Source organism: Trichosurus vulpecula, chromosome 6, assembly GCF_011100635.1.
Source record: "Trichosurus vulpecula isolate mTriVul1 chromosome 6, mTriVul1.pri, whole genome shotgun sequence".
NCBI lineage: Eukaryota > Metazoa > Chordata > Mammalia > Diprotodontia > Phalangeridae > Trichosurus > Trichosurus vulpecula.
The window spans coordinates 215,044,763-215,070,054 of record NC_050578.1 but is presented as its reverse complement, the minus strand read 5'-3'; the positions used below and the strand labels follow the sequence as shown (position 1 = coordinate 215,070,054).

The window sequence follows — 25,292 nt, the reverse complement described above, 5'->3', positions numbered from 1 at the left end:
GAGGGAGTTGACATAATGACTTTTTACATGCTTTGTATTTTTCATCCTCACAATGGCCCATGGAGGTCTGCAGGGTTATTATCCCCATTTTGCAGACGAGAAAGTTGAGGCAGCTAGGTGGCACAGTGGAAAAAATACCTCAGACACATACTAGCTCTGTGACCCTGGGCAAGTCACTGAACTTCTGTTTGCCTCAGTTTCCTCATCTGTAAAATGAGCTGGAGAAGGAAATGGCAAACCATTCCATGTCTCTCCCAAGAAAAGCCCAAGTGGAGTCATAAAGAGTCAGACATGACTGAACAACAACAAGTTGGGGTTCAGAGGTTAAGCGACTTGCTCAGAATCACACAGTTTAAGTAGCTCAGCTGGGGAGTCTTATGACTCTCAGTCCAGCATTCTTTTACCATCATCCTCTGCCTTTGGTCTCTGCTCTTGAGGATGGGGGTGGAGGGGTAAGGGCATGGGGGGAGGTACAGGACACACCGCCATGAAATGACAATGAGAGAAAAGTGCAGATCAATGGATGATTGGGAGCTAGAGAGTGTGCTGCAGACCATCAGGTCTATGGAAGGGCAGAGAAGGAAGAGATGGGTGTGGAATGGAGAAGCCTGGGAAGGCTTCATCGGCAGGGGTGAGGATAATAATTTACCTGCAACAGCTCGTATAGACCAAGCTGTTATCAGTCAATGTTTACTGAGCACAGTGTTTAAATGATTGGGTAGTAAATGGATTAATGAATAAGTGAATAAATTAATGGATGAATGAATGAGTTAATGAAAGAGTAAATGGGTACTGAATGAGGGAATGTTAGTGAGTGAATAAATGATCAGTAACTGAATAAGTTGGGCAGCTAAATGTGTCAATAGAGAGAGTGTTGGGCCTGAAGTCAGGAAGACTCATCGTCCTGGGTTCAAATCTGGCCTCAGACACTTACTAGCTGTATGACCCTGGGCAAGTCACTTCACCCTGTTTGCCTCAGTGTCCTCAACTGTAAAATGAGCTGGAGAAAGAAATGACAAACCACTCCAGGATCTTTGCCAAGAAAACCCCCAATGGGGTCATGCAGAGTCAGACACCACTGAAAATGACAGAATAATAGCAGTAAATGAATGAATAGATCAGTGAAAAACTGCAGTTTTTGGATGTAGGCTTCCTGAACTATTATGATGCCTGCTCGGAAGGCCTGAGGAGAACCAACTTGGAACTGAAGTTTGGGGGTCCCGGTGACTCCTTTCATCCATTCCCTAAGTCCCCCATTTGCTGGAATCTACTCAGTCACTGCTACAATGGAACAAACTTTTTCACGGGTGAGAAAGGTGTGCGCCTGGATTATATCTCCTTACACAGAAAGGTAAGTGGGTCTCGGATGGGTTCTGAGCTGGGGACCTAAAGAAACCTATCAGCCTTTTACACCTTAGTATGAATTAGATCCTTGCCTTTGCTTACACTATCCTCCATGACTGTGATAAACTGCCCGGCCCCCCACATCTTCATCTTTTAAAGTTATTCCCTTCAAGGCCCAGCTCAGGTAAGATACCCTCTCAATGAAGTCCTTTCACATCTCCCCAGCTTAAAATGACTTCATATCAAATTAATCATAACACTTTGTCTAAATGTCTCTTTTGGCCCTATTATATAAATTTTATATTTGTGATGTTGTTGCAGTAGGATGGTGAGCAGGGCTGTCACTCCCTCTTACCCCAAGTCTTGTGTGGGTGGGGCTGCTACTTGAACAAGTCAAGAAGTGTTTGTTAATCTTCCGCTATGTAGCAGACACTGTGCTAAGTGCTGGGGAATCAAAGGAAGGCAACAGAAAGTTCCTGCCCTCCAGGAGCCTACACTCTAATGGCTACTTCTAAGCTACTCCCTACAATCTTCCTTTGGAGGAATGGTTTTCCTTTCTAACAAGCCAGAAGAAAACAGTAGGAAGAGAAGTGGCCAAGCCCCACCCCCTCTCAAAGCCGGCTTCCTAGCTCATCACAGCTTACACACACACACACACACACACACACACACACACACACACATATATTTATATACACATACACATATACATACACATATACACACATGCACACATATATTTATATACACATACATACATACATACACACACACATACACACACATACATATGATCTATGACCCACTAATTCTCATTGGTTCACTCTGAGTCCTTAGGCAAATGCCCTGGTAAGTATACCAAGTTGTAAAATCTGCTTCTTTCTCATCCTGGGCGTTCCCCTATCTTCTCTCTCTGCCAGTGATATACACAAGTTAACAGTGCAATCGTTAACCACATTGATCACACATAAAAAACAGACAAGAGAAAAAAAAGAAAAAGCAGAAAAGCTAAAGAAACTCTTGGGAAACAGGTGTATGGCTCTAGAAAGGCAGGGAAAGAAGGGGAAGGGAATGAGCATCTATTAAGCTCCCATTATGTGCCAGGCTCTTGCTTTTCCCAGTATTACCTCATTTAAGAGAATGGAAGGGAAAGAGAGGAGTGGAAGACTCACCATCTCTGATCTCAGCAGCCTGAAAATGGTACAGCTACATCTGCTCCATGTTTCTTGTTCATGGTTTGATCGTGCGACCCCCATCCTGGAATCTGGCACTAAGAATTTCCTGCCTGGCAGGCTTCCTTGAAGTTCCCATTACAACTGCTCGCTGAGCTAGCCACCCCTTCACACCTGCCGAGGTGCTGGCACTCTCTAGCCTGGGTGATGTTTCCTCACGGCTTCAGCTGTTCCCACCATCCCTTAGGATGGGAGGGGCTGACTTGTCAGAGTCTGGGCCAGGTCAGCCACCAGGTCAGGATAGTTCCCCCAGGATTGGCATGGAATCACCAGGTGATTTCTCTCTCTGATTTAGCAGGCATCTGTATCTCCTTGGCAACCCAAAGGATGCCACATGTATCTTTCTCCTCTCTTAGACTGTAAGTTCCTTGAGGGCAGAAATGGCCACTGGTCACGACCTCTTGAACAGAGGAGGAGCTAGATAGTGTCTGGTGAAGTGAACGAGGGGGATAGGGAGTGACCCACCCCTTGATCAATGCCTCTGTGGTCTGATAGCCTAACGTGGGATTCTTGCAGGGTGGGGGCAGCTCCATCTACATCCTAGAGCAGGAAAAGGAAGTTGCCCGGCAGATCCAGAGCCTTTTCCCCAATTTCACCCATGTCCCCATTTATAATGATGAGGCTGACCCCCTGGTGGGCTGGTCTCAGCCCCAGATCTGGAGAGCAGATGTGACCTACGCATCGATGGTTGTGAAGGTAAGTTCCCCTCTGCCTTCCAGGCTGTCTTTGTTGAACCAAGATACTTCTCTAAAGCATTTGATGGATGTACATACTTGTTCACTTCAATGTGGCCAGCACTGGGTGCTGAAAAATCCAGGTGAAAAGTACAAAGAAGGTGGGAGGGACAGGAAGAGAAGTAGAGTTGGGGGAGGGGTAGAGAAGAGGGGGAGAGGAAACAGGAGAGAGAAAGAAGGAATCAAGAATTTATTAAGCATCTGCTAGATGCCAGGCCCCGTGCTAAGTGTTTTACAAATACCTGATGTGATCCTCACAACAATCCTGGGAAGTAGGTGCTATTATAATCCCTAGTTCACAGTTGAGGAACTGAGGCAGGCAGAAGTGAAGTGACTTGGGACACATGATTAGCAAGTGTCTGAGGCCAGATTTGAGCTTCTCTTCTTGACTCCAGACCCAGCACTCTAACCACTGGGCCACTTGGCTGCTCCTAGGGTGAAGGAGAAAGAGAGGGAGAGGAGAGGGAAAGTGGAGACAGAAAGACAGACAGAGAGTGAGAGTGAGAGTGAGATAGATAGATAGAGAGAGAGAGAGAGAGAGAGAGAGAGAGAGAGAGAGAGAGAGAGAGAGAGAGAGAATAGGTAAGAATGAGAAGGGGGAAGGAGATATAGCAAAAAAGAGACAGAGAAGTGAGACTGGCAAAGAGATGACAGAGAAAGAAAGGAAATGGAAAAGGCTAGAGACCTGGGATCTGTCCTCGTTTCTGACACTAAAGTTACATTGGGGAAGTTTTTTTTCCTCTCTCTGAGCCTCAGTTTCCCCCACTTTAAAATGAAGGGACTGGATTAAGAGCTCTCTGGAGTCTTTTCCAGCTCATATGATCTGTGACTCTCTGGGGGTTGAGAAGGGGGTTAGACTCATCTACTGGTGGGGGGCCCGGTGCTGGGTGGGGAGTTCCATCCGTTCCAGGCTATCTCTCCTTCTAGATCATAGCCCAGCATCAGACCCTGCTGCTATCAGACACCAACAACACCCTGAACTATACCTTGCTGAGCAATGATAATGCCTTCCTGAGTTACCACCCACACCACTTTACCCAGAGGACACTGACTGCCCGCTTCCAGATGAACAACACAAAGCCACCGCATGTGCAGCTAGTCCGAAAGCCTGTGCTCACTGTCATGGGGCTGCTGGCCATGCTGGGTAAGGTCCAATGAACCCTGCAGATCCTGGGCAGGAGGCTTCCCAGCCCTGGTCACTTCTCTCTCCTGCCTATCTGTCTGCTTGCCTCTGGTATCCTTCTGCCCCTCAGTCAACCTCACTCCTTTCTCCCTCTTGCCATCATCATCTCCCCTTCAGGTTCTTCTTTTTCTTGGTCTTTTCCCCTTCTCTCATCTCCTCCCCCTCATATCTGTTTCTTTCTCAAATCTGATTCTCTTCCTCTTTGTCTCTCCTACTCCTTGCCTTCACTCTTTCTCCCTTTCCTTTCTTTCCCTTTCTGTCTCCCTCTTTTGTTATCTCTTTTTCTTTTTTCTTTCTCTCTCTTCCTCCTCTTGCTCTCTCTCTCTCTTTCTCTCATCTTCTTCACTTCTCTGCCTCTCCTTTTCCTCTCTGCCTTTGTTTGTCTTTCTTCTTCTTTGTCTCTCTCTGTCTCTGTCTCCCACATACATTCCTTATTTCTCATTCCCCCCTCCATCTCTTTCATTTTTCTTTGCCCCTGTCTTTCCCTCTTCATTTCTGATGTGGACTGAATATACTCTCCTGTAAGTAGGGGCAGGGGGTGAAAGAGGATCCAGCAAGGACCATGGTTAACTTAAAGGTATGAAATTCTGAAAGTCGAGGGAATGATGGGAGGAATGGCTTTCCTGGGGCCCCTCTCTTCACACCTCATTGATAGGTAGCCTCTCCCATGCACTGAAGCAGGAACCAAGGCAGTCTCTAACACATAAGTGTTGGTCTGGTCTCCTGTACTTACAGGTGAAAGCCAGCTGTGGGCAGAGGCTCACTGTGATGGGCTACTGGTGGACAGCAATCACACAGTGGGAGTACTAGCCACCTCTCACTGGCCTGAGGAGCCATCTTCACCAGACAGCTGGCAGGCCACAGTGCTGGTGTATGCCAGTGATGACAATCGGACATCTGCCAACCTCAGTACCGTCACCATCCAGCTCAACAATGTCCCACCAGCTACAGGTGACAGCCTGGGGTCAGGAGGGACTTGGGGGAGCTTCAAACCCTACTTTTATCCTTCACTCTCTTCCTATTCAAGAAACTTCTATGGGTCCCCATCATGTATGGGATAAAGCCAGGGTGCCTTTGTCTGATGCTCAAGTAAGTTTTGTGGTATATTAGAAAGACCCCAGGCTAGGTTTCAGTCCCAGCTGTGACATTGCTTAGTCATGTGACACTGGGCAGGTCATTTGCAATCTTTGGGCCTCAGTTTCTTTAAAATGGGGATAATCCTTTTACTGCTTACTTTACAGGTCAGTGGTGCAAAAACACTTTGTAAAATGTCAGCTACTATGAACATGAGAACGAGCATTATTTAAGGCCCTCTGAGCTTCAGTCCTACAACCTCATGGGAGTTCTGTTTCCATCTCTAGTTTATGAGCCTTGAAGGGAGTAACTTTAAAAGATGAAGATGTGTGGGGGTGGGCAGTTTATTATAGTCACGGAGGATAGTGTAAGCAAAGGCAAGGATCTGATTCATACTAAGGTGTAAAAGGCTGATGGAAATCTCATGGTTTCTTTAGGTCCCCAGCTCAGAACCCATCCGAGACCCACTCTGACTACCATATGAACCTTCTCCAGCTTAACTAGTCTCATCACTGCTTCTTACATAAGCCTATCCTCTTCTTTAAATCATATCCATCCTTCAAGGCCTTCTCAAAGTCCCACCAATTTGAGGAAGCCTGCCTCTCATTGTTTCATCCCCCAGTGAACACTCTCTCTCTCTCTCTCTCTCTCTCCCCTCTCTCTCTCTCCCTCTCTCTCTCCTCTCTCTCTCTCTCTCTCCCTCTCTCCCTCTCTCCCACACTCTCTCGCTCTCTCACCCACTCTCTCTCTCTCCCTCTCTCTCTGCCTCTCTCCCTCTCTCTCTCTCTCTCCCCCTCTCTCCCTCTCTCTCTCTCTCCCCCTCTCTCCCTCTCCCTCTCCCGTCCCTCCCCCTCCCTCCCCACTCTTGACTGCCTACAGCAATTTGAGGTAGAGAATCATTTTGTTGTTTAGTTGTTTCAGTCATGTCTGATTCTCCATGACCTCATTTAGGTTTTCTTGGCAAAGATACAGGAGTGGTTTGCCATTCCTTCTCTAGCTCGTTTTATACACAAGGAAATGGAGGCACACAGGATTAAGTGACTTGCCCAGGGTCACACAGCTAGTAAGTGTCTGAGGCCAGATTTGAACTCAGGAAGATGAGTCTTCCTGACTCCAGGACCAGAACTCTATCCACTTCCCCCTCAGAAGGCATCTACTCTAACCCAAATCTGAAGTAAGACTCTCAACACCATTCCTAATGGGAGGACATCCACACAGCCATCTGAAAGCTCATTGATGGGAGGCTACCTCTGAAGGCAGCTCATCCACTCATGGGAAGCTCACATTGTGAGAAGTTTTTTCCTTCCCACCAACTGAAATCTGCCTTCTTTCATCTTCTGCTCTACTGCTCCTAGTTCTGCCCTCTGAGACCAAACAGAGCTAGTCTGAGCTCTCTTCCCCATTTAGGCCTTCAGATACTCAAAGGCAGGGACCACGCCTCCTCCAGAATTCTTAGAATCCCCTTGGCCTCCCCTCTTTACCTTGCCACCCTACCGTGTTTCTAGTCTCCAACTGTGGCTCACCTTCTCCCCAACTCAGCCTCTCCTGTAACTGAATCTTCTGGGATCCATTTCTCTGTCTCTCTCCAGACCTCGTCTACGTGACCTACTATATGGACAATAATCTCACCAGCCCTTACCTGGAGTGGAAGAAACTTGGCTCACCTGTCTTCCCCACCATAAAGCAATTTCAGCAGATGAGAGAGACTGAGGTATAGCCAGACAGACTGGGTGGGTGGGTGAGGGGCATGGAGGAAACAGGACTGGATGGTGAGAAGGGATGAGGCCACAGCATGGGAATAAGGAATGACAAAAGGGAGAAGAGGCCAGAACAATATTGGGAAAGATGGGGTGAAGGTTCATGGGTGAGGGATGGCAGGAGGGACATAAGGCATTCAGGGATAAAGTGAGGGACATGAAGGTCCAAGAGAGAAGTGGGGCCAGAACGACCCCAGGTCTGGGAGGTATGGTCAAAGTGATGAAGGATTTACATTTGTCCTTATTCAGTGAAATGAGCCAAAGAATTAGAGCCAGGACATGTGGATTCTAGTCTTGTCCTTGGCCTCAATTTCCCTCACTGTAAAATGAAAGGGTAACATGTTTCCTAAAGGCCCTCCTACTTCTGACATTCCACAATCCTGGGCCATGCTTCCAAGTAGCCAGAAATGCCATCCAGTCCTGTGTGAGGGGGTTGTTTAATTCCTGTAAGCAGTTCCTGATGTCCTGTTGTATTTCTGTAGGATGCTATAGCCACAGGCCCATTTCCATTTCCTGAAAATGGCCAGCTGACCCTAAAGCAAAAGCTTTCAATGCCCTCAGTTCTTCTCCTTCACGTGTGTTCAAGGCCACATCTGCCCCCAAACCAGGTACAACACTGGGGTTCCCTGCCCAAAGACAAAGGCACAAAGCCCTACCTAAGACCTCTTCTAGGCAACCATTCGGGTCTTATCATATCCCCCTCTGTATAGCAAATATAAGAGTCTGAGGACCTGGATTCAAATCCCAGTTTGGCTACAAGAAATTGAAGTGACCAGGCACCTCTCTTAAAATACCAGCCACCTCAGAAAAGGGGGTCTGTTAAACCCCTAAGAAATTGGGAGTCCTGGGGAGCAATGTGGGAAAAGGCCCACTGGTAAGAAGAAGCCAAGTGGGGAAGGACAAGGGAAGGAAAATGGGAGGAAGCAGGCCTTTCTAGAGCTGAGGGACCTTTTTAGTGGTGAAGTTTGAAGAGGGGGTAGGTTTAAGGGGAAACAGGATAGCTTCCATTTTGGACATGTTTATATTGAGATCCTAATGGGACATTCAAATGGAAATGTCCAGGAGACAACTCAAGCTAAGAGCCTGGAGTTCAGGCAAGAGATGGGGCTAGAAAGGTAGATTTGGGCTTCATCTGAATACAGATGATCATGGTCATTTCCATCATTGATGAAGGGAGAGAATGTTAAACAAGAGTTAATATGAAGGCCTGGGATGGAGCCTTGGAAAAACCCATATATCAAGGTTGAAAAATGGGTGATGGACCAGTGAGGTAGACTGACAAGGAACCACTGACACATAGGGAGAAAGAGAATGAGAGAAAAGCAGTGTCAGGGAAGCCAAAGAGAGTCTGTCTAAGAGAGAAGGGGGAGTTGGACAGTGTTGAAATCAGAGGAAATGTGAAGAAGCATGAGGATTGAGAAGAAAACCAATGGGCTCAGCATTTGGGGTTATGGAAGTCCTTGTGAGGAACAGTTTCATGCTGCCATCTTGGCTCTGTGCGCCTCCCACCCCCCAAAAAAACAGTTTTAGTTGAATGGTGGGGTCTAAAGGCAGATTTTTCAAAGGGTTGAGGAGAGTGGGTAAGGAGGAGGAAGGAGACATAGTAACTAAGAAGTTGGCTGTGAAAGGGTTAAAAATAGAGGGTGATAGCTTGAAAGGATGTCAGGATCAAGGAAGGTTTATTTTTAAAAATTTATTAATTATTTATTTTTAATGTTCTTTTCTTTCTAAATTTTGAGTTCCAAATTCTCTGCTTCCTTCCCACCCTGAGAAGATAAGCAAAATCAATTGTGCATGTGAAATCAGGAAACTCATTTCCATATTAACCATATATTTTTTTAAAAAGCAAGAATAAAGAAAGTGAAAAATTGTATTGCAGTCTGCATTCAATTGTCATCAATTCCTTTGGAACTGTCTGAGGTCATTGTATTGATCAGAGTAGCGAAGTTCAAGTAAGGTTTTTAAGAAAAGGGCAGATCTGGGCATTTCTGTCAGCAACAGAAAGGTATCTACCCTCTTGGCAGGGAGATCTAAAGTCTCTTGACTTTTCAGATTCCAAATACAGTGGTCTCTCCAGGGGACAGGGACTTATTGGTGGTGAACTGGCTCCATTCTCACTGATGAGGCTTTCTCTCTCACCTTACTCCTGGATAGGTGAATGGTGTCCGAATCTTGCCTCTCACAAGAGGGCAGATCACTCTGCTCTGGGATGATAGCTCCGTGAACTCAAAGTATGTATATGTGGTCATGTGAGCCCCTTTAGGAATGTGGGATCTTAGAGCTAGGAGGGACCCAGACAGTCTTAGAGTTAATTTTACCAATGAGGAAATTAAAGCCCAATGTCCTTGACTTACTAAAATGCTATAGACACACTCTTTAGATGGGGGAGGGGGAGCAGCTCAAAGAGAATATTCTCTGGGAGGATGCATTAGCTGATTTCTATTTTTACCTTTCATCATGGAATCAGAATGTCAGAAGTAGGAGGGACCTTAGTGATCACATCTTTCAACCCTCTCTTTTTTACAAGGGAGGAAACTGTGACACAGAGAAGGGAAGGGGCTTGGCCAAGGTCACACAGCTGGTTAGTTGCAAAGCCAAGAGTATCACCTCCACTGCTGTTTCCGTAGCAAATTTGTGGTTGTAAAGTGATTTCCTCGCAATAGCCCTGTGAAGTGAGACGTCTCGATCAATACCATTATCCCTATTTTACAGATGAGAAAATTGAGGCTTAGAAGCAAGAAATTGCCCAGGGTCACATAGCCAAAAATTGTTGCGGTAGACCCAGTCAGGCTGGAGCCTGCTCAAACTAATACTGAGAGGTGATTGTTAAATTTTCAATGTGGGCATTTATACCTTGGAGATTGGCAAATGCTACAAACATGCCTTGATTAATTGTTTTGTTTATTATCTAGACTTAGGAAAGTGAGGATGAAAATAATTAATAATTAATGCAAATTAAATTTAAAAGTATGTTGTGCTTCATTTTTTTTTTTCAGAGAGCCAGTTGCTAAAACATTTACCATCACACCCCTGACCCAAACTCCTGTCTCTTGGCTTCTGATCTAGGGTTCTTTCATCTAGAGGCATCAATGGAGAGAGATTTGGATTGGAAGCCAAAGATACATAGATTCAAGTCCCAATTCTGACACTCGGCAGAATGCCAAGTCAGGATTGTCCAGGAGACCGACTGGGCGAGTACATTTCAGACTTTAGACTTACTTCTGGAAGGCTCATAGAATCGCAGAGCTGAAAGGTTCCTTAGAGATTGCTTGGCTGGAGCATCCTCCCAGCCTTGAGATGGGGAATCAGAGCCCCAGGGAAGAAAAGTGGCAGCTATTAAGTATCAAGAGCTGTGAGCCCCGCCTCTGTGTGTCCTCATACACTGTTTCTCTGTATGCCTACAGTGAATCACCATTGGCATTTCCTCTCCTGGTTTCCCTTCAGTTCCCCAGTCCAGTAAGTTAGCCTCCTCCTAGCTGTACCTGGTCCCTACAACCCGACAGAACTGGCCAGCCTCCAACCTGAGCTCCCTCCGGCCCCAGGACTTCAGTAACCTTTTTTCTCCCTTTTATACTGGCTCAGAGACCAAAAGTGAGTCCTTGGATTGCCAAAGTAAGATACCTTCCGTTATACAACACTGCCCCCTTCTGTCGTATCCTAAGATCAGCCACTGGAGCAATATTGAGTAATTTTGAGAGGGGAGAGAAGTTGACCTGGGGAGAGCATTCATATTGGAAGAGACAAATGAACTGAGCCTTGACCGAAGCTGCAAAAGGTGAATCAGACATGAGAAGGGGGAGTTTTCAGTGTTTTAGGCAGGAAACGGGACATCACGTATAGGGAAATTCAAGTAAGCCAGTCTGGCTGGAATGAGAGTATGTGAGGAGAAGTAATGTGAAATTTGTCTGAAGAGTGAGTTTGGAACCGGATTTCGAAGGACTTTAAATTCTCAGCTGTAGAGTCTGTGTCTCAGAGTGAGGCAGTTGAATTATACTCCAAACAACTCCCTCACCACCTTGATTCACCTCTTACCCTGGGCTGGGACTCAGTAGAATCGGCTGTCAGCCCTAGTCCATAAAGTCATGTACTTGATTTTCTCTCTGATCCTGGTCCTAACCGTGATACACTACCAGGGTGAGGAACCTGTGGCCTCAAGGGTACATGTGGCCCTCTAGGTCCTCAAGTGCAGCCCTTTGACTGAATCCAAACTTCACAGAACAAAGATTCAGTCAAAGGGCTGCACTTGAGGACCTAGAGGGCCACATGAGGCCTCAAGGCCAAAGGTTCCCCACCCCTGTGACCTAATCCTGACCCTAATCTTGACCCAAACCCCAAAGAAACAAAACTCATAGAACCAATGAAAAATTGTGTAGAGATGAATTTGGGCTCTATGATACTTCCTTGTTCAAGAGACTTCCTTATTGCCTCTAGGATAAAATATAAAGTCATCTTGGCATGTGAATTTCTTTGCAGTCTGACTTGAGCCTGTCTTTCCAGATTTGTTTACACATTCTTCCCTTTCATGCACATCTCATTCCAACCCCATTGACTGACATATTATTGTTTCCTGTATGTGACATTCCATCTCTCACCTTCATGTCTTTGCCCATGCCTGGGTTTTGTGTCCTCCTTGCCAACCCTTGGAATAACCTTAGCTTTTTTCCAGACACTTAGCTATTGCCACCTACTACACGAAAGCCTGTTTTTAAAAATGTTCCTAGTTAATATTCACCCATCTTCCCCAGTTATATTGTATTTCTTTATCTTTTTAAATGTTATATTCTCCCAGACTATCATAAGCTCTTTGAGGACAGATTCTATTTTTAGTTTGTATTTGTATCTCATGAGCTGAGTGTAGTGCCTTGCAAAGAGCAGGTACTTTTAAAATGTCTTCTGAATTAGGTTGATGAAAGGGAAAACTTTCGAACAATTAGAGATGTTCAAAAGTAGAGTGGGCTGAAGAGATAAGAGGTCCCCATCACTGGAAGTGTTTAAGAAGAGGCTGGATGTATAGTTGTTGGGGTCCGTTCTTGTCCCAAGGTCATGTATGTGATGTATTCTGGGGCAGTTAGATGTTGCAGTGGATAAAGTGCAGAGCCTAGAATCAGAAAGATTCATCTTCCAGAATTCAAATCCAGCTGCAGACACTTACTAGCTGTGTGACCCTTGACAAGTCACTTAACTCTCTTTGCCTCAATTTCTTCATCTGTAAAGTGAGCTAGGGAAGGAAATGGCAAACCATTCCAGTTATTTTTTTCCAAGAAAACCTGAAATGGCATCATGAGAACTCGGACATGACTGAAAAACTACTGAACAAATAAGATATACTAAATGGGCTTAGGGGTCTTCCAACTTTGAGACTCTAAGCCTGACTCAAACTGGAGGGTCTCAAGGCCTATAGCTATTCTCCCTCTGTTCCCCCACAGGTGTCTGAGGACATATGAGGTTGAATTCTCCCAACATGGACATATTTACAGAGGGATCAACAGGAAGGAGTCGACTTTCAACCTTTTTGTCTTTGCTCCAGGTAAGGCCCCAAAGCCCTGGGATGCTTGCTTCTCCTTCTCCTCACACCATCCCCAGCCTAACCTTGTTATCCCTTTCCGGGCTATTCCCTTTGGCCTCTCCTCCTTCTGCCCATGACTTCCCACCCCCACCCCTAGCCACTCTTTCCCTGAGATTTTCACAGCCATAGCATTTAAATTCGTTTCATTCCTATACAGATGATGCCAATGTCACTGGCTTCTACCGGCTCCATGCTGTGGATTACTGGGGCCGCCCGGGCCCGTTCTCCATCCCTGTTTACTACAAAGAGGCAGCTGCATGAGGTAGGCAGTGATCCAGAGACATAACCCTCCACTGGAGACCTGCACAGGCAAGGGATCCTGGGATTGATGCTCCTGGAGGGGAGAAACCTGTGGTGCCCAGGACTTGAAGTGGACCTAAAGTCAGAGGAGCCAGGCTAGAGTCTTAGCTTTAATACTTTACATCTGTGTGCACTTTGGCACATCTCCTCTGGCCTCAGGCTTCTCATCTGTAAAGTAGCGATAATAATATTTGCAGTACTGACCTCATGGAGTAATTTTGAGGAAAGGGTTTTGTCAATCCCACAATAAATATCCCATCTGCCACCAAACAGAGATGCTTTTGGGGCCAAGCCTGTGATGGTGGTCCCTCCACACTATAGGGGTAACACAGAAGTACCAGACCTGGCCTTCCTGCTCTTTTCTTCCTTAAGGGTCCAATGAAAAGACATCTGGAAACTTGCTTCCTAGCAATCATCATCACTGTCATCAAACTCCTTTTTCTGTGGCCCTATAACATTGGTGAAATGCTTTCCCCAAGACAGTCCTAAGAGGCGGGCGGTACAAGGATCATTGTACTGATTTACAGACGAGTAAACCAAAGCCAAGAGATGAAAGGATTTGTCCAAGGTGAAGGGCCTCAGTGAGTCTCCCAGCCAGGATCTGAACCTCTTAGGGAATGGCTGGAGTGGATAAACTGTGGCATGTGACAGTAAAGGAAGATTAATCTTCCATGAAATGGATGGATGTGAAGAATTCTAGAGAAATGTGAAACAATTTATATGAACCCATGCAGAGCAAAGTCAGCAGAATCAGGGCAGCACTACATCCAATAAGTACAAAAATGTAAAGGAAAATGGCATTTGAGAGCAGTTTGATTAATTGCAATAATCAATGTCGGTCTTGGAGAACTGATGCTGAAATGCTCCTCTTTCCTCTAGGCTTTGTGCACAGGGGACCTTGTACACAGGCTGTGCTGGTTGGCTTTGTTATAAGGGGAGATTCAATAAGGAGAGCACTTTAAGAGGAAATGACTGATATAAACATAAAAGGGAACAATACAGCTTTGAAAACTTGTTTTTAACAGCAGGATTGTGTGAGCAGACAAAGAAGACAAGACGTGGTCATACATGTGGTCATCCATGTTGTCCAAATCTCAGGGATCATGGCTGGGCCCTGTGATTTCAGAGCCTAGGCAAGAAGCCAGTATTCTTCAACCTGGGGTCAGCTGGAAGACACAGTGGATAGAGCACTGACCCTGGAATCAGGAGAACCTGAGTTCAAATCCAGATTCAGACATTTACTAGCTGTGTGACTCTGGGCAAGTCACTTAACCCTGATTGCCTCTTTTTAAAAAAAAAAAGTATTCATCAACCTGCCCCCAAAAAATTCCCGGGAAGACTGCTAGAGGGCAGGCAGCACCATAACCTAAACATTTACCATAAGGATAGTGTTCTTGAAACTATGTCCTTTGGGAATCAAAGGATTAAAGGGGAATTAGATTGTCATTCTTCTAAAGGTGTGGGAGCTTGCACTCATTTTGTGTGAGTATAGAGAACGCTCTTACTAACAGATTCCCATCATCATTATTTATATTGTTTCATGTCTTGATTAAATGCTTTTACTATTGAATTTACGTCTTTTGTATGGTCTGGCAATAGAGAATAGATGGATGGGGGCTCATGTTGTGAGGGGCGTGACTAATAACCCCAAATGGCCAAATAATCTGACCAATAGCAAGGGATGCTATAATTGCATATCATAGGTATGTTTATGTCTTATCCCACTACTAGACTGTGACCTCCATGAGGTGGGGGACCATGTTCCATCTAAATTTTATTATATTCTTGTTAGGTTTAAATTGACTTGCCCACGGAGTGGGTAGGTTGGTCATAGACTTTCGAATCGGAAAATATTGTGCCTGTATTTTATAGATAAGAAAACTAAAGTGTCCAGAGGTTAAGTGACTTGGCCATGGCCATGTCTTCTGACTTCCAATCCAAGGCTCTTTCTATCCATCATGCTGATAAAACGATGATAGAAATAACCATGACTGCCCCAGCCATTATTGCTTCAGATTACTTTCCTAGTCTGTTTCCTGATCTTATTAAAGTGGGAGACCAAGTGCATCATTTGGGGATGGGACAGAGAGCCCTGTTGTTCTGAAGTGTATCCTTTGCTATCCCTGGAGAAGACCCTCTTTTTATATCTGAACCAATTCGATGATTCCCCATTTGCTCTGATTCCATATTGTTGGGAAGACTGATTGAGATAGAACAGAGTGTACCTAGTCCCTAGTTTGGAAAGGAAAAGTTGGGGGGATAGTGGGACAGAAGGAGGTAATGGCAAGAGCCCTGAGCTCAGAAGACCTAGGCTAAGTTCCAGCTCTAACACTAATTTGCTGTGCAGTTGGTGGTAAGTCCTTTTCTCTCTCTGATCCTCAGTTTCACCAACTCAAATGGGGGAGGGGGTTATATTAAATGATCTCTAAGGGTCTCTCACCTCTGACCCTGAGTATGTGTGTGCCCATGCTGACAGGATAAGGGAGAATGTCTGATGGAAGCAGCAGGAAGAATGCCTTACTATGTAGGTGAAAGTACATGGGGGAAATGCCGAAGACACTAGGATTTGAGCCTTGTGGGGGTGACTGAGTTATGGGCATGAGAAGGCAGCAGCTGCTGCCAGCAGCTCCAGTGAGGGTATCAGCCTCTTTCCTACCCTGAGGCTTCCTGCAGGCAACAGAGAAAAGCAGAGAGGGCCTGAACCTTTGGCTAGTGTTCCCTAAACAGGGCCTTCTGCTGGTCCTGGGTAGCTGACAGTCGATAGGAGAAAGAGCAACAGAACCAGATGAGATGGCCTTTGGCAGAGCCATTAAGTCATTCTGGGTGGTTTTCCTTTTATGTCTGCTACTCTGATGCCCTTGTGCTGTGGGTCTGTTATTCTAATGTCACACCTGTGCTGTGAATTGGCCAAGGTCTTGAATGCAGAGAACACTTGAAGCCCTGGGCAGAATGAGGATATCCCAAAGTCAGTGACAGCTGAACTTTAACGGTCCCTTTGGGGGCCATTCCTGTTTCCTTGGGTGTGCCTGGGTCAGAGCTCAAAAGACCTTAAGACCCCTAAAAGGAAGTGGGATGGAGAGAGAAATGCCTACTTCAGAGAGCAGAGGGCTTATAGTGGTGGGATATTGGAGAAAAATGTCTTTGCTGGGATGAGGGTGACAGGCCCAGGACTGAGAGGTTGGCTTTGGAGGAGAGAGGTTTCATGATGCCCAGATGAAGGGAGAAGGGCTTCATGGATGGGCAGGGCACACACACACACACACACACACACACACACACACACACACGTGCGCGCGCAGAACGTCAAGAGTAGGCTGGGTTTATCTCTTCTTCACCCTGGCCTCTGTCCTTTCCCAGCTGGGTGAACTGCAGAGGGAGGAGTGAAGGACCCAAAGCCTGGGGGCCAAGAAGCCAACTCTCTTCATAAAATCTCTTTTGCCTTGCTCATCTCCCAGGAAGCCATATGCCAGTCTGCATTTATGTGGGTGTTCAGCCCCCTCTCTGCCTTTTCAAAAATCATCGTGCTGTTTCTACACACATTCATGACTCCAAGGGTAAACAGGAAAATGGAAATTTAATATGCTTAGAGACCCCAGCACCAGGTATCTTGAGGCGACCAAGCTGTTGTGCCGTCCTCAGCAAGCTCCTGTGGAGAGAGAGGGGTGGGATGGAGGTGGGGGGGGGTCGGCGTGGTGGGGGGGAGAGAGAGAACACACTGAGAAATGGCAAAAAAAAAACCCAAAACCCTGACCTGTCCATAGTGACATGGGCAGCCCAGCTGAGACTCTTCACTCTGCACAGGGAGTGTGTGCCTGGCTGAGCTGTGTTTTAATCAGATTTGTGTTCAAATGCCTGCAATGACTCCATAGTAGATGTCACAGATCTTTCCTTTACAGGCACCTATGCTGTGAGAAGCAGGTTTTCCAGATGTTTTCAGCAAATTGTCTCAAGTATCTTGAATAACCCAGTCCAGATGGCCAAAGGGAAGATGGGGAGGGGGGAAGGGTGCTACCCAAGACACAATGGGAGGTGCTGGCACCAGCAGGAGATAAGCTGCCTAAATGCTAGGGAGAGGAGGAGGTTGGGGAGAGGAGGTGGGCAGCAGTGACTCACCCAAAGCCAATATGGGATTGAAGACAGATTTGCATGGTACAAGAAGGGATTCCTATGGCCCTCCACCCCCACTCCCCCAAACCCTAGCTTGTTGTTGAGGACCATATACAGAAGACTTAAGAACAATGAGAGCGAGTGTGGGAGTTTTACAGCACTCTTGGAGGCTTGTTCCTCTACGGGTCAGGCTAGGGAGCTGGTCCCACAGAAGGGGATTGGAGGGGGTGGGGGACATGAAGATGCTCTGAGACAGTCAAACTGCAGAGAGCAAGTGAGGTAAGAGCTAAGTGAAGGTGACAGCACCAACAACACTGCTCCCAAAACCTGAGGGCAGTGCCCAGAGGGCAGGAGCAGAGGAGAATCCACAGTTAGAGCTGAGCAACAGGAAGCTATCTGGAGAGATGGCTGCCATCTGCTCAGAGCCTAGGGCAGCTGCAGCCGCAGGAGAGGAGGACCACAAATGCAAGCACCGGTGATGCTGCATGAGGGCATCCAAAAGGAGGCAATGGGAGCCCTGGAGGGGGAGCACTAAAGGGGAGGAACATCCAGCTGGATCCCTCCCCAGGCTAGCCTGTGAGTCCTGAGGCTAGTTAGCTCACTGTGCACATTAACATTTTGGGGATATGGATATGAATTCAATAGGTTTCTGTTAAATTCTAAATAAGACTATTCCCTTGTAAGGGGAGCCTGTGGCTCTTTGGGGCAACGTCCATCCGCATGGGTCAAGTCAGACACAAAAGAGCACAGAACCTACCTAGTCAAACTTTCTCATTTTGCAGATGAGGAAAGTGAGGAGGCCCTTAGAGCTTATGGGACTTTCCCCAGATTGAACAATAAATAGCAGAGCCGGAATTTGAACCCAGGTCTCCTGGAGTCCAAATCTATCCCTGTTTCTGCATCAGAGGCATCAAATAGCCAGCTACAATACTCCCAAATATAGCCTGAACCAGATTAAGATGTAATTGGGAAACATTTATCAAAGTAAATGAAGATAAAATATAATATAATGTTACTATATTGACATAAAATACAAAATAGATCATGTTAATATAATGTAAGCATAATATAAGGTGGCCTGCAGCAATCCCTATATTTAGTGACCCCATTTCTGTTTGAGTCTGATAACACTGTACTGCACAATGTTATATATTCAAGTAGGAAATATGCTTTTATTAAATACTTGCTATTCAACTGAAGGTAGGTGCTATTTTGTGTGTGTGTGTGTGTGTGTGTGTGTGTGTGTGTGTAGGGGGGAAGGCAGGGCAATTTGGGTTAAGTGACTTGCCCAAGGTCACACAGCTAGTAAGTGTGTCAAGTGTCTGAGGCCGAATTTGAACTCAGGTCCTCCTGACTCCAGGGCCAGTGCCCTACTCACTGCACCACCTAGCTGCCCGTGGGTGCTATTATTTTTGTCCCCTTTTTACAGCTGAGGAAACTGAGACAGACAGGCTAAGTGCCTTGCCTAAGATCATATAGCCTAGGGAGTATCAGAAGTCAGTTTGATCTCAGGTCTTCCTGACTCCAGGCCCAGCACTCTGTGCACTATGGCGCCACCTAGCTGCAGCTAAGAGCTTTAAGGTTTACACTCTTCCTCAACACGGATGTTTTTCAAAATTTATTATTAATTATTTATTATTGTTTAACATATTTTAATATATTATTTAATTTTAAATTTTAATTTTAAATTCCAATTTAACTTTAAAATTATATGAACAATATAATATTTAATATATAATTATTGTAAACACATACTTACAAATTAACAATTTGTTATTAAAATATTAATGCTCTCATTGTATGGTTGAGGAAACTGAGGCTCAGAGTCCAAGTTCACCCTCCTGTTTTTGTTGGAGCAAAGTTTAGAACCCGGGACTCTTGACTCTAGGTTCAAAAGAAGACACAGGAAGTGGAAAGTGCCCTCGATTTAGAGCAATTCAGATCCTGGGTCAGACTGAGGCTCTGCCACTTACTGCCTGTGTGACTTTGGGTAAGTTACTTCTCCTCTCTGTCCTCACTTTTCCCATCTGTGGAATGGGATGATAATAACCAGCCCTCCTTACCTTCTACCCCTTAGGATCCCTAGTTTCCTTTGGGACCCATCCCCTGTACAGCCTCCTCTGTACACACCTTATTCATGCTTTCTCCCCTCTCTAATTATCTTGAAATTACCTATCTGCTTACATGTCTTACCTCGAGAAGGATGTGAGTTCCTTGAAGGAAGTGGATATTGTTCTTTTTTGTCTTTTTATCCCTAGGGCTCAGCACAAGATAGCCTTACACGTAGTCAGAGCTTAATAAATGCTGGTTGAATAGGATTACCGACATCACAGGGTTAACAGGAGGAAAATGCTCTAAGATTCACAAAATGCCATATTAATCGGACTTTTTATTTCCACTATAACATGCTGTCTCAACTCACTTTTTTTTGGTGAAAGACTATTATTCTACAGATAGGGAAACTGAGGCTCAGAGAGAGGAAAGTTCTAGTCCAAAGTAATAATAGCTAACATTTATGTAGCACTCTGCATATGTTATCTCACTGGATAACCCTGTGAAATAGCTACTATTATTGTAACACCTATTTTACATGTGAGACAGGCTGAGAGGGCTTAAGTAATTTGCCCAGTCACTTGTGCAGTGGATAGAGTGCTGGGCCTGGAGTCAGGAAGGCTCCTCTTCCTGAGTTCGAATCTGGCCTCAGATACTAGCGTGTGTCCCTGGGCAAGTCACTTAACCCTGTTTGCCTCAGTTTCCTCATCTGTCAAATGAGCTGGAGAAGGAAATGGCAAATTGCTCCGGTATCTGCCAAGAAAACCTCAAATGGGGTCATGGAGTCAGGACTGAAAAACCAACTGAACAGCAACACGTCTAAGTACAAATTATCTGATGGAGGATTTGAACTCAGATCTGACTCCTATGCGGCGCTCTTTCGGCTAGCCGCCTAGATTGTACAGTGAGTCAATGGAAGGGCTGAGACTAGAACCCAGGTCATGAGGGAAGGGGAATGCATGTAGGGCAAAGGTTTCCTCTTCCATTTTGCCCTGGCCTCCATGGGGGTCAGCCCTGGGATTCCATTCCACACCATTAGCTCCTGTTCTCAGTACTGGCAGAGACATACACACCTGTCTGAAGCACCGGCTTGAACTGTCCAGACAAGCAGATCTCTTCCTGCTTCTGGCGTATGATCCGCTGGATAGCAGGGGGGAGGCCCCGAGGACTTCGGGAGAAGACAATGGAGTAGCCATCGGCACATGTCCCATCCTCCCTCAAAACCCGGCAGGCATAGGTCAGTGCGTAGTGGTTGTAGTCTGTGTCTACCACCCAGTAGTCATCTCCTGGACCCAGAAACAAAGGACAGTTACTTATCAGAGGCAGGCAGCAGTTTAACCATGTCCAGCCCCTTCCCCAGTGTGCCAGCATCTGTGCCTTAGAAGACAGAAAAGATTCAGGCCCGGCTCCTGGGGGAGCCTGCAGTAAAGAAAGGGGGGGGATGTAGGGGGAATGGAAGGGGAGGAAGCGGGGCAGTGGGAAGAACCCAGACATGCATTCGAAACAGAATGGTGCAGACCAGTGAGGCATCGCCCAAATAAACCTGAGGTTGGGAACCAGATGCTCATATTGTTTCTGGTCCTGGCTATGTCACTAACTTACTAGCTTGGGCAGGTCATTTGCAGTGAAGTCTGAAGAGGAGCAGCTCCCAAAGAAGATGAGAAGCCCACAGAGAGCCCTGGGGAGGTGGGGGTGGAGGGGTGGGGAACCCTAATGCTGCCTTTAAAAGTTGCTCTCCTCAGAACATGAGCCTTGCCCAGCTCAGGTCTGATCATAACACCTCCCTCCTCAAGAAGTTTCAGTGACTCCCTATTGCCTCAAGAATAAAATGAAGATTCCTTTCTCTTTGGTGTTTAAAGCACTTCACAAATTGGCTCCAGCCTGTCTTTTCACATTGCTTTATTGCATGTCCTAGCCCAACTAGCTGGCTCTTGTACATGACATTCATTCTCCCATTTTCGTGAATGTGTGGAATAGTTCTCTTCCCTTTCCTCAACGTCCCCTCTCCCTGACTCCCCCAACTCCCTCTTTCCCTCTCTCCCACCTCCCTTCTCCTCCACTTCCCCTCTCACTCACCTTCTCTCTCCCACTCTTCCTCTTCCCCACCTCTCTTCTCCCCCACTCCTCCTCTTCCCTTCTCCCCTACTCTCCCTCTCCCCCACTTCCCCTTCCCCATCTCCCCCATCTCCCTTCTCTACTTTGTTAAGTCTTGCTATAGATAGGAATAAAGGATCTCACTCTGTCTCCGTCTCCAAATCCACTCCTAACCCATCAGCACCACAACCTGCACAAGCCAGATAGCCCATTGACAGGGGTCCTTTTCTGAGGTGGCTTGGCTGGTCCCTGGAAGAGATGCTGGGCTCAGGGTCACCTCCCTACTCCTGAAGTTAAGGAAGGCTCTCCAATTCTACCCACCTCCACTGGACAGGTAGCTGGCCAGCCCCTGGTAAGCCATGTACATCTTTGCTGGGGTGGTTGGGTCAGGGACTGTGTACTGCGCTGCCATGTCTGCACAGATCATCCAGTACCTGGGAAGAGGAATGGAGACCTTGGCTGCAACCACAGCCAGGTAGTTAGTCAGCCAACAAGCACTGGCAGAGGTATCCTTGAATGCTGAGTGAGGAACAGACTAACAGAAAATGAAGCCTTACCCTTACCCTCAGGGAGCTCCTAGTCTTGGTAGGTGATGGAGGAGGAGTGAGGGATGGAGACAAGATGCATCCATGGAGCAGAGAACTAGGAAGACTTTGAGTAATTAAGGATTAATGTGTGTGCTTTAGACCCTTAAATGCTGTAGAGACTCAAAGGGGCTGGAGTAGTCAGCAGAGGCTTCCTGGAGGAAGAGGGGTGGGACTTAAGATGATGTGGGGGCAGGGTTTGGTTTTGATCTGTAATTTCATTGGTATTATAGAGCTCCCCAGCTCTTCACTGGGTTGTCCTCTTGGATAAGAGCCTGCTAAACCTCGTTTTTTCTGTCTGTAAAGTGAGGGGGTTGGATCAGATCCCTAAGGTCCTTTCGAGACTTAACATTCCATAAGCTATGACCTGACATTTTATACTCTGTGTTCTAAGATCTTTCTCAGCTTGATCCTCTGAGTTATAACACATAGATGCTTGTACTCACTCAAGGCACTAGGTCCCAGTGAAGCAAACAATGACTAGATGACCCTTCTCCCTGCCACAGCATCCCATGAATGGTTAGGGCCTTGGAGACCATCTAGTCCAGTGTTCTCATTTTATTCATGAGGAAACTGAGGCTCACAAGTCAAAACTAGAATAATGGATCAGTGTTATAAAGTAGGAGATTTAGGTTCGAGGTGAGGAAAAAACTTCCTGACAATTGGAACTGTCCAAAAGTGAAATGGTCTGCCTAGCCCTCCCTGGAAGTCTTCAAGCCAAGGCCAGATGACTCCTCCCTGGGGTGGGAGAGGGGATTCTTTCCAGGGTTAGGTTAGACTAGATGGTCTCTGAGGTCCCTAAGATTCCGCGATTGTGTAAGTGATTTGCCCAAGATCACACACTGAGTTCATGACAGAGTGAGATTTCTAAACTCACTTTAGGGCTGGATTGGGAAAGTTGCTCATGGTCCTTCTGAGCCCCTAGGGATGTGTGGAGTGGTGAAAGTGTGTTTAGAATGTCAATGCCCGAGTGCCAAAGCCGGCACCCTTGTCCTTCACTCTTTCCTTCTCCTCCCTACCATTCATTTACCCAAAAAGCTTCACACGCCCCTGGGAGGAGGCTGTCATGGTGCCATCCATCCCAATGGTGTACTCTGCAGAGATGTTGTCCTGAAGGAAGAGGCCTTCCGGATCCTTCTTGGCCAGTGCATACCACTTCCCTGCATACTGGAAAGCAAAAGAAGCAAGGCATCAGCAAGGAGCAGAGCCATTCCTGTTTGGCCCTAGATGAGTCTCCCTCCTCTTCAGGATTTCTTGCTCTATCATGGTGCTGGGGACCCAAACTTTTGTTCCCCCAACCCCTGCTTTAAAACCAAACCAGCTCTCACTAATTATTATTATAAATGATAATAATTAGCAGTACTATAGGGGAAGTAGCTCATATGTTCTTTCCAGTTTGCAGATGATAAAGCTGCTCAGAAATATTGTGACTGGCAATCACAGGATCTTACATTGACCTCTGGAAGGGAACTTGGAGATCATCCAGTCCAACCTTTCTTTTCATTATATAGGAAAAGAAACTGAGGCTCAAGAGAGGAAGAGGTTTTGCTGTCTTATCGGACAAACCCGAAAAGAGGCAGGACCGAGACTCCAGAGGACAGGTGTGAAAGCGTGCCACCCACCTCCTGACAGAGCAGGGACGTCACACGTGTTTTCTGATGTGCACAATGGGGAGCTTTGTTTTGCTTGACTATTTGGGTTTGTTACAAGAGCTTTGTTTTTCTTTTTCCCTTTTCTATTTGGAAGTTGAGGTAGAGGATGTTAAAAAAAGAAAAGCAAGAGGGTCACTGAAGAATCTTTAAAAAAATAAACAAAAGAGAACAGATGGAACAAGAGAAGGAAGCACAGCTAAGTGGGACAGCTTTGAAAGTCCCATATTGGATTTATTATACACTTAAAAGGAAAAGTGAGCTAACCATGGTAGATATTGGCAGTCTCATATATGGCGCTCTTTTTCTGTTCTGCTTTGTATGGGGAAATGCTCATTTTATTTGGTGTTTGTTAAATCCAGAATAACTTTTAAAAGTTGAAAAAAAACACCCCAATATGCAACAAAACAAAGAGGGGCTTTTCATTCCTTGGTGGCAGATGACGCAGTTATTCATTGTTGCTTGAAGCCTGGCATAGGGGGAGGAGCCCTAGGTTAAGAGTCAGTAGTAAAGACTCACTCAACTCCATCAGATCCTGGCTGTGTGATGCCAGGAAAATCCCATCTCCTCTCTGGACCTCAGTTTCTCCATCTGCAAATTGGGGTGGGGTGAAGAAATAGACTTGGTGCTCCATTAGGTCTCCTCTAGTTTTAACTGCCTGCATTTCTGAATTATCCAGATCTCTCTATCCTTCAGTGTTTATAGCCAGCTCTGCCAACAGGTCCTAGGGCAGGGGCTCCCCGGGGGTGTCCGGGCAATATAAAAATGACAGCAGCCAGCATCTATAGAGCACTTTAAGATTGGCAAAGCACTTTACAAATGCTATTTTATTTTTATCCTTACAACTACTCTGAGAGGTCGATACTATTATTATCCCCATTTTTCAGATGGGGAAATAGAGGCAGAGGGTGCTTACGTGACTTACCCAGGGTCACAGAGCTAAGAAATGTCTGAGGATGGATTTGCACTTGGGTCTTCCTGACTCTAGTTCTAGGGCTCATCTGCACTGCCTAAGTGCTAGTGGGTCTGTTACTAGCTAAGCAGAAGTTGTCACTGGTCACATGGGAGCAGGGGGAGCATCTGGGATGAACCTGTAGAGGAACCCCAGAAGCTGGAGTGCCACTTACCCTCTTGGGGTCGAAGTCAGCCTTCACGGGGATGGTGTCCACAACACAGGTCTGGGCCAGCCCAAAGCGAGGCAATGCCAGCAGCAGGAAGATGTGCCAAGCGGACCTCATCCTGCACACAGCGGGTCTGGGAAAAATAGAGCCAGCTGAATGAAATGAGAACAGTAACCGACAAATAGCACTTCAAAGTTTATAAATGTATCTCCTCAGAACAGCCCTGTGCAGTGGGTGGGGCCGGTATTATTCGTCCCATTTCTGAGAGGTAGACATTGAGGTTCCAAAAGGAAAATGACTTCTTACAACCGTGAGACAGTAGTAAATGTCAGAGCCAGGATCTGAATCTCCGGTCTGCTGCCTCTAAGTCCATTTCATGCCGTAGGCAGGCTGGGAGTTCTGGGGCTCATGACAAACAAGATTTCCAAACAAGACATTTTCTCTCATCTTCTCAAATCTCTCCAAAACAGAAATTACACACCCGAAGGTAAAGCC

The 25,292-nt window shown here is 46.3% G+C and overlaps 2 protein-coding genes across 6 annotated transcripts in view; one reads left to right on the top strand and one right to left on the bottom strand.

Annotated features, from left to right (window-relative positions):
• IDUA (alpha-L-iduronidase) overlaps positions 1–23,681 on the top strand; it is an 82,377-nt gene extending 58,696 nt beyond the window's left edge. Inside the window, exons 6-15 of one of the 5 annotated variants that reach the window (XM_036763541.1) lie at positions 1,149–1,351; positions 3,093–3,272; positions 4,238–4,454; positions 5,229–5,444; positions 7,157–7,278; positions 7,807–7,932; positions 9,479–9,555; positions 12,751–12,851; positions 13,048–13,152; positions 23,539–23,681. In XM_036763541.1, the coding sequence (XP_036619436.1) occupies positions 1,149–1,351; positions 3,093–3,272; positions 4,238–4,454; positions 5,229–5,444; positions 7,157–7,278; positions 7,807–7,932; positions 9,479–9,555; positions 12,751–12,851; positions 13,048–13,151 (1,346 nt within the window). In that variant the 3' untranslated portion in view covers position 13,152; positions 23,539–23,681. Of the gene's footprint in view, positions 1–1,148; positions 1,352–3,092; positions 3,273–4,237; positions 4,455–5,228; positions 5,445–7,156; positions 7,279–7,806; positions 7,933–9,478; positions 9,556–12,750; positions 12,852–13,047; positions 13,153–13,562; positions 14,761–23,538 lie in introns of those variants that run through there. The other 4 variants (XM_036763540.1, XM_036763539.1, XM_036763538.1 and 1 more) reach the window with 4 other exon arrangements.
• On the bottom strand, positions 17,584–24,914 carry LOC118854902 (purpurin-like). Its single transcript, XM_036765088.1, has 5 exons — positions 24,804–24,914; positions 23,058–23,194; positions 21,765–21,877; positions 20,423–20,635; positions 17,584–17,732 (listed from the first exon to the last, which is right to left on the bottom strand). Exons 1-5 carry the CDS (start codon positions 24,912–24,914, stop codon positions 17,584–17,586), a joined length of 723 nt encoding a protein of 240 aa, XP_036620983.1.
• Between the last annotated feature and the right edge of the window lie 378 nt (positions 24,915–25,292).